Source organism: Haliotis rubra, unplaced genomic scaffold (genome assembly GCF_003918875.1).
Source record: "Haliotis rubra isolate DU_JTF1 unplaced genomic scaffold, ASM391887v1 Scf913, whole genome shotgun sequence".
NCBI classification, from domain to species: domain Eukaryota; kingdom Metazoa; phylum Mollusca; class Gastropoda; order Lepetellida; family Haliotidae; genus Haliotis; species Haliotis rubra.
The window spans coordinates 323,330-333,224 of NW_025767650.1; the positions used below are offsets into that span (position 1 = coordinate 323,330).

General features: G+C 40.8%; 1 protein-coding gene across 1 annotated transcript; it reads right to left on the reverse strand.

Annotated features, from left to right (window-relative positions):
- Positions 1-726: 726 nt before the first annotated feature.
- Positions 727-1,251, reverse strand: LOC124264205 (techylectin-5B-like). The gene has a single exon (XM_046698944.1). It carries the CDS (start codon positions 1,249-1,251, stop codon positions 727-729), a length of 525 nt encoding a protein of 174 aa, XP_046554900.1.
- Between the last annotated feature and the right edge of the window lie 8,644 nt (positions 1,252-9,895).

The window sequence follows — 9,895 nt, forward strand, 5'->3', positions numbered from 1 at the left end:
TGAGAAAAGTCTCAAATGAGATATACCAATCTAAAATTTCTGTATCGTTAGATTTTCTTTAATGTCCTTTCAAACACGTGGTATTGTTTCTTTTGGACATTAGTTTATATCATAAACATTTGTCTTTTCTTGTCAACAGCGGAATCTCCGAACTTCTAAACAGTCGCCATAATTCAGAAATAACAGCTCGACCTTTTGGTTTATCAATCACTTGAGTTTCTGGCTTGCTTACGGGCCACCGTCTTATGGCAGGAGAATTGCTGTGCAGGGATGGACTGTGTAATTGTGGACACTGTGTAAATGGCAGGTGTTCGCTGTAGGGCAGGACGTGCTTACTCTTTTCATGAAAACTGATGCCATCACTGATTTTCAGTGGTTCATTGATAAAAAAATCACAGCTATTTTGCCATTTGTCACAAAATGAAATCTGTTTTTGTGGGTGACCTTGACTGGATGTTGTTTTACTCTGACCTTCTTGTCTGCTGGTTTCAAATCAAAATCTCTTATGGACACCAAACCGGTCAAATGGCACGACGTTCAGCAAAACCTTCATTTTGGACGTCTGAAGAAACGTTTTCTTTCATCACAATGTGGGAATAAAAACACAATGCATCACCAAACGGAACTCAAGGTGCAAAGTTTGTTCTCAGCACTGGGCCAGAATATATCTGCCTCGGAGTTCAACCTCTCACAAATGATTATGGACAGCGGGAACAAGGAACAACATTATTCGGCCCTCAAAAAGGCATAGCACGACAGTATCAGGTAGTCTCCTGTTACAGGTGTCCAGAACATCTCCCAAGGTACTCCAGCTCTCATCTTGTCCGGAGTCTCTGACCACACACCATTGGGATTACAGGGGGTGCAGCTCTTGAACCAGAATCCAGACTGGTGTTCTTGAGCGCAGTTCAGGGGGCTGTCATCGTTGTCACGATCGAAGGTAGAGAAGGGTTGCCCCTTCAATTCGGCTAAACAATCACCACCAGCGAATTCAGGAATATTGCTTGCCCAAGACCGTTCATATGTCATTGTGTAGAGGCCATCTTGGGATAGGTTGAAAGACTTGTATATTCTCTGTCTTTTAGCAGTGGAACTATTGTCTGTAGTTCTAAACACGAGTAACTGACTACGCCCATTTGCAATATAGGCTATTTTGTCGTTTCCAAGCCAGAAGTCCTTGGTAAGGTCCCCAAAGCCATCCTTGTATTCTTGCCACGATCGATTGAAATTAGTAGATCCGTCCATATGCATTTGGATATGTGTATTGCCACCGTGTTTCATCCTGCAATTGACTTTGAATGGGCTAGGCGCCATATAAGGTTGAATTAAAAAGATCCCAGACCCCTTGTTATAATGATGTGTGCTATATCCTTCCGAACAATCTGAAAGAATGTTATCCATAATTTAGAACTCATGTTTTAGCTGTATAAGAACAAACGTATTGGCAAAAGATTATTTCCAGATAAATGAGGTTCAGTGTAGTCAGATGTACAATAGCTTTTTTCATAGAGGGCTTTAGAAACAGGCTGTCACATAATGCATTTATGTCAGTAACACATTCATGTGTTTTCCCTTTCCAAGATAAATATTATTTAGCAAAGTAGAGATTCTATATAATTACATCTTTGATTACATGTAACATTTGTGTAGTTTCTGAAATTAGTTTAAGAAAGGACAGCTCGGCTATGATCATCGTCCTACCCTGCATGATTCTTTCACAGAACTGGCCGATATAGCCACCATAACATTGACAGCTTAGCTTGTCCTGGTCATATTTGCCCCCATTCATGCATCGGTTCTGGACCTGTAAGATATAAGAGTCATTTGTTAGTATGAACAAACAGGTTTCAAATAAGGGTTCCATCGAACGCAACATTGCACTATACTCATAGATACGCCTCTGTAGATAGCCGAGTCCCTTCTGCATGTCAGAAACCTAGGAATTCAAATTCGAATCCCGATTTGCCCCGACTATATTTAAGCTCGCCAGTACCTTACTAGTGTTTTACCTACACAGCTTTCCTTCTAGGTTGACACGAAATGATATTACTGGAATGTTATTCTTAGCGGTATAAACCAATTCACTTACAAACTAACATATTCATAAACAATAGTCATGCAACAACAAATACGATTTTCCGCTTGTCAGCGTATCACAAAATGTTTACATTTCATAACTTTTGATTATAAGATTTCAAAGAGCGTCATACGATTCTTGCTCAGATGTTGTTCGACCACGATTACAGCATTCAAGGCCTCAAAACGTTTATGGTAGATACGTGGAAGAAATTTCAAAATCAGCGAAAAGATTATGTCCGACGCAATTCCTTATTTTGACTTGTACCACACGTTCCTTTCCTTTCAGAAATACGACTGATTAGCCTCTGCATGTGTTTATGACCACCCACCTGTGGTGCAGGATACGCTCATCTTTTCGAGAACACGTAGTATCATCACTGTTTGATTGTGATTCATAAACACACAATATAGCACACGGTTGTACAATCGAGTTCTTTTGGGTTTGGAAATGTTTTTGTTGCTTATAATTAGGTAAAAAAATCAACTCTCATAATGACAAGACAAGGCAGGGTAATATATTCAGCATAGAGGCCATTGGCCCAGAATGCAGTCATGCAGTAGATATATTTATGAAATTATCAGGAGACGGAAATTGATGACAAAATTTGTACTCTGTTTAGTTGGTTGGTAGATGTAACGCCACGCGTAGCACTATTCCAGCTATATGGCGGTTCTCTTTTTAGCATGAGGTAGGCAAATATATGCGTTGTCATATACACAAATATAGCACTAGTGTGCATTTCATCCATAGAATTCTTTATAAAGTCTTGTCAAGTATTATTGGACTTATTTCTGATCTTTTGCACGTAAAAACAGATATGAGCAGATAGATCATGTCCTGTTAGCTTTTCTTGATATACACACATGGAAATTAAATAAGCGACATCCGATACATTTTGTAATAATTTTGTACCTTTTACATATTATGATGTTTTGATGGTGTACAGATTTTGAATTGCGTTTCCTTTAATCAATGTTAGGTTTGGGGATTACATCCATCGCGCGAACACAACATGACATGCATGGAATTCAAGGTACCCACGTTCCCCGCAAAAAGCACTTTCAATCGGATGTGCCAAAAGCTATAAAATGAGAAATATTTGTGATAATTTACTCAGAACCTATCAGTATGGCACGGCGGCGATATTCACAAGCTAGGAGATGGGAAATTATTGGCATGCATAAAACAGGAATGTCCGCCAGAGCGATTGGTCGTCAGCTAAACATTCATCACTCTATCAGTAGTAGACTTGTTAGAAAATTCATCCCCATCGACCATGGGAGGGATTGTCTAAGGCCAGGCCGACCCAGGAAGACTACCAGAATGGAAGATAAGATAATGCCCTGGCACCACAAGTGCCGTATTGACAATCCTTTGGCTTCCATACAGAGCTGTGAGCAACAGAACAGTGAGAAACTGCTTAAAGTCGATCGGAATGTGGGCACGACAATTAAGCGTCCAGCACTAACTATTCTCCATTAAGGAGTCCGTTTGGATTGGTGTTTGGTCCGACGTCAGTGGAAGTTGACGCCATGGAGGAAGGTCCATTGGTCGGACGAGAGCTGCTTCCTTTTACACGTCACAGATGGCCGTCAACGTTTTTAGAGGACCAAAAACACTGTGTATGTGCCAAGAAACATGCAGATTTCAGTTCCGTTTGATGGTAGGGGGTCAGTTATGGTCTGGGGATGCCTTTTCCATGACTGTAAGCTGGATCTTGTCACGGTTCGGGAAAATCTCAGTGGCGATCGCTACATCCGGGACATTCTTCACCCCGTCTTTGTACCTCATTTTGACAATCATGCTTTAGCTACTCGTCCTTTATTCATGGATGACAACGCTCGGCCTAACCGTTCCCGTGCTGTGAAGGAGTACCTTCAGAACAACGAATTCATCCAACTCCCCTGGCCTGCTATGAGTCCAGATATGAATCCTTTAGAACATGTCTGGGACATTTTTGGACGTCGAATCCAAAAACTGGAACCTCGTCCACAGAATCTTGCTGGTTTAGAAGCTGCACTGCATCGTAAGTGGCAGCAGCTGCCGTTGGAATGAATTCGACGACTCACTGGAGGCATGAGGAGAAGGGTCGACACCGTCATCCGGGCTCGTATCGGGTACACTCGCTACTGACATTTTGTTGGTGATTTGTCTTCTTAATACCTCACAGAACACTTTCTGCCAGAAATGAACTTATCTGTGCCTTTGTCGATCTCAACAGCACCAAAGTTGTATCGTGAAACAATTTTGCTGAAATTCCCACTTCAGAATCACATGTCTAAAAAGATTAAAACATGTTATCACCATTTACCATTGTTTGTTATTCATTCCTCAATAAGTTCAACTTCCATGATAAAGTAGTGTTGGACCCATTCCTGACTTGATATGATGGCAGTTTTTCATCCCACTTATCCAAAGTTGGCAAAATCGTGTGTCGCTTAATTAATTTCCATGTGTATATTTACTAACATTGTACCTATTTCTACTTGTGGTATATGCAGTACTGGACCTCAGCACCCCATCGCTGGTCGTGAGAGGCGACCAAACTGGGCAATCTGTGTGCCGTGGGTTTCGCTCCTGTGTCGTTCGGGGAGAGGATTCTGGGGGTTGAGGGCACAGGAGCGAGGAACGGTGTTACTTGCCATACACGCCACTTCGACCCTGACTTCTCCTAGACGGGTGGCAGAATAAGCCCGGTTCTATCAATAGGCTGGCCATGCAAAGCTCCGTCCTACTAGGATATGTATTTGCACGAACTTGATCTAAAATTGTTGCAGGATTATGTTTTTCTGTCGTAGCAAAGAGAAAATTGTATGTTGGATTTTCAAATACATAATTTCTTTTATGTTATTTGTCTAGTTTGAATGTCCAGGAGGCGCTGGGTCATGGGCATCCTTCAGCGTGTTCTAGAGTATATCATATAAGTATCCTTGGACTGCAAGTCAGAGACCCACACTTTTTCTTTATGATACTTCGTGTTGGGTGGGAGAGCTGATGAGATCAAATTTACTCTCCCAAAAAAGAAACGCATCATGAAAAAAGCAATTTCATGTAGCAATGAATTAAAACGTGATTCATTTTACAAAAGGTTTGCTCTGTTTATGAGTCCTATGGTGTTTATGTTTTGAAACATCACAACAAAACGCACCATCCGTAAACTACCTGTATTTAACAGCATGATTTTCAATTTCGGCGTGTAGTGTCACATAATACACAATTCACATGCAATGCACGTGAAAGTTGGGGATCAGATAGTCTCAATGATGGGTATAAAAGGTTGATCGCTGTCTGTCGATTATTCACTGTATTTGGAATATTGTTGACGAACGCAAAATGCCACGTCTAAGTGAAGCTAACCGTCATATCGCCATTGGTTTGCTTGAAGCTGGCCAGTTGCCCGACGCATGAATGTTCACCAAAGCACCATTTCACGGTTCTGGGAGAGATATCGCCGGCAGAATGCGGTAGCAGATGCCCCTCGTAGTGGGCGACCTCGAGCAACCACTGCGGCGCAGGATCGCTACATCCGGGTACATCACCTGCGTCATCGAACAGCTACGGCGACCAGTACCGCTCAACAAATACCCGGATTGAGGAGGCTTTCGGCACAGACTGTCAGGAACAGGTTGAGAGAGGCTGGTTTACGTGCCAGAAGACCTTATTTTGGCCATGTGCTTCGACAACAACATCGTCGACATCGAGTTCAATGGTGCACCAACGTTCAGGCCTGGAACCAACCGAATTGGCGTAGAATCTGGTTCAGTGATGAATCACGATTTCTATTGGAACGACGCGATGAAAGAATGCGGGTGTACAGACGTCGACGTGAACGTTTCGCCGTTTCGCCCAGGTGGACAGATTCGGCCGGGACAGTGTCATGATGTGGGGAGCGATCACCTGCCGTAGGAGAAGTGATGTGGTGATGATCCAGGGCAACCTGACAGCTCAACGGTACTGTGACGAAATCCTACGCCCACACCTCCTTAAAATCATTGATCGCCAGAGGGAGTTGTTTCAACAGGACAATGCCAGGCCCCACACAGCACGTCACACTAGAGACTTCCTCCAGAACCACAACATCAATGTGCTCCCCTGGCCCTCAAGATCACCGGACTTAAACCCGATCGAACATCTGTGGGATGCCCTGGACAGACGGATGCGACGCCGTAACCTTCAGCCCCAGACACTTCAGCAACTCGCACAGGCACTACAGGCAGAGTGGGCTGCGATTGGGCAACACGAGATTCTGAGACTTATTCGTTCGATGCCGAGGCGATGCCGTGCAGTTCTGGATGCCCACGGTGGTCACACGAGGCATTGACTTCAGCGCCACCACATGTCACCATATGACACTCAAACTGACTTTCCTCGAGTTGGTGCCAAAGACGGAAAGTCTGCATTCCCAGTGTGCAATTTCGCTATATTTCATTGACTCATAAAGCCTACAGGATGTTTCAAAATAAACATAAAAATACAGTTGAAATTCCTATATGCGTTTCTTTTTGGGGAGAGTATATATACTGTAACCAGTGCTTATTACCCTCCTCCCTGCTAAAATACCAAACATCCATTTGAAACCGATCCTGAGGAACGCAGACTGCCCAAATTGACTCCAGGCCATGTTTTATAGTGACTGAGGCTCTGGACACCCTTGAAGCAGAAACATTTTGCAGTCTCAAAATGTATTGCAAAAGACGTCCGCAACATGAGAGAGTTTCGAATGAGGATGTGTAGTCCTAATTGATTGCAGTAAGACATTCCGGGCAAAAAGAAAAGCCCCAAAAAAGGAATCGTGAGAGATATGGATCGACTGTTCGCTGGCAGAAATCGATATTGCCTCGGAGATGAAAGACCAAGAGTGTGACAGTATGTGTAACAATAATGCGCCACCTGCTCAGGAAGTGACACATCTTTCTCTAAAGACTGTCCTACTTGGAAACAACAAATGGTGATCACTAAAATCAAATTCACCGGAAATACTAGGTTTGCAGTTGCCTCAAAGCCTCAAAGCCTGTCTTGTTAAAGATATGTCTCCATTACAGGTTACCCATTAATGAGTGTAACCCATTAGAGTGAGTGAGTGAGTTAAACTTTTACATCGTGTCGGCAATATTACAACCATATGTCGATGAAAAGGTAATCGTTTTTAAATATCTGACAGTGTCAACAAAGGATGAATATGACTATCTGTGTGATGGTATATTCCCGGATATAAATTCATGTGATAAGAACATTAACAGGAACGGTAAACACCTACTTAATATATGTGCTGCCTTAAATCGGCATATTCTGAATGGATAAGTCATTTAGGGCCCAGCGTTGTGGACTATATCTTAGCGACAGAAGCTTTGTTTACATTATGTACTGAGTTCAGAGTGGAATGTAGGTCAGACTCTGATCACATGCCAATACGTGTACATTTCAAGCATGTGCCGCACGTGCAATACCTGATCCAGTGCAGGAGGTCAGAGAATGCAAACTTCGATTGAGACGGGAGCTTATGGAGGACTTTGTGAAAAGTTTGACATCAGAAGCCACTTGGGATAAGCTCAACCAGGTCATATGTTTAACCACAAGTGACGTTGACCGTTCTGTTGATTTATTTACTGAAGCTGTCACCAATGTGGCACAGTGTATGCAGAGGCAGCATAAGCGGAGACAATCATTCTCAACCGTGGTACAATGATGAATGTGTATACCACAGACAGGAACGTAACAGACTTTTGAAAGTTTTCCATGAGTGTAAAAGCGATGTACATTTAGAAAATTATATTGTAGCGAGAAATAAGTATGCACATGTGGTTAGAAAAAAGAAAGAAAAAACTTATAGTTAAAAATGTGTATTAAATTATTAGAAAATATTGATGACTCTAAGAAGTTTTGGGATATTCTGAAACAGTTTGGTAAAAAGATTATTGATGATAGAAATAGTCTAATATCTGCAGATGATTGGGTTAAGTATTTCCAGGAGACTTACTTACTTTTACTGATCACCTGGGTGAGGGATTCTGAGAAGTTCAGTACATTAGGGTGTGATATATTGGATGTACCTATCAGTGAGGATGAGATCTGTGCGGCAGTAAATAGTTTAGATAGTAATAAAGCACCTGGAATAGATAGAATTATAATATAAGTTTTAAGCACTCCATAGGTATTCTATTCCCATACCTTCAGGTAATTATTAAATTCAGTTTTTGAATGTTTTTTTCCCCAAGTCCTGGTCCGTTGAAATTTTAATTCCTATTCATAAGAAGGGTAGTCACTCTGATACGAATAATTATAGAGGAGTAACTCTGCTAATAGAATTAAGTAAGATCTATACAAAAGTATTACATAATAGATTAGTATTTTGGTCAGACGCTTATGAAAAACTTGAAGAGTCCCAGGCTGGCTTTAGGACGGGCTATAATACTTTGGATAATATTTTTGTGTTACAGTCTATGGTAAGACGGTAACTTTGCAAAGACGTGATAAAATGTATGCGCTTTTTGTCGATTTCAGAAAAGCGTTTGATTTTGTTGATAGGAAAGGGTTATTTAGGGTTCTTTGCAGAAACGGTTTATCATCTAAGATGGATAGGACTCTATATTCTATTTATAATTGCATTAAAGCTTGCGTTAAAACAGGAGACTATTAATCAGAACAGTTTGATTGTAGTACAGGTGTCCGCCAAGGATGCATATTAAGTCCTTTTTTTGCTTTCGTTTTTAAATAATGAGCTTTCTAAGGATATTGAAGATTCATGTTTCGCCCACATTTGGTACAGTTGTTCCTCTTGATGTTTGCAGATGATGTAATATTAATACCTGACACTGTTGGTGGGCTCCAGATGAGAATAAATGCCTTAGATAAGTATTGTATTCAATATCATTTAACAGTAAATCTAGATAAAACGAAGGTATTCTTTTTTGAAAATGGAGGAATTATGTCTAAGATGGAAAAGGGGTATTTGGGGGTACATAGATTAGAATGTGTGTCGCCCTATACTTATCTTGGTGAAGTTTTTTCTAAGACATTATCTTGGAATAACAATGTTCATAATGCTGCATTACAAGCGAAAAAGATTGTTTGTTTATGTCTTTGTATAATTTAAACCCGTTATCATTTGATGTATTTTTCAGGATTTTCGATTCTATGGTAATGCGTATACTGCTATATGGGTCTGAAGTTTGGGGTTTTGGTAACATAAATGAGATTGAAGCTGTCCATCTAGAAGTATGTAAATGTTTTTTAGGTATAAAAATATATTCTCCAAATCGTGTCGTATATGGGGAATGTGGACGGTACCCCTTAAGTATCCTCATTAAATTCTGGGTACGAATCTTATCTCTGCAAGAAAATAGATATGTAAAGTTAGCATATGATATGTTATTAAAATTAGCAGATGCTGGTAAAGTAAATTGGGTGTCTTAAGTTAAACATCTTATTTATTCTTTAGGTTTCGGGTATATTTGGGAACAGCAGTCTATTAGTAACAGACAAAAGGTCTTTTCAGATTCTAGATTATGATTTTGCTATGAGCATAACTGGCACTCTCATATATGTGAAAGTTATGAAACAAACTTATTTGATCTTTTTAAGCCTAATTTCGGGCAAGAATTGTATCTCAGAAGTATACAAATAAATAAGTTAAGGATAACTATAGCAAGATTTAGATGTGGATCTCATAACCTTAGGATTGAAACTGGTAGTGTCAGAAAGGCTAATTTCTCCACTTAATGTTCCCTTTTAATTGATATTTCCAGAAAATTCCAACCATGAGTACCATTAGATCAACTAACACCAGGACTTCACAACGGCAACGGCGTCTCTCAA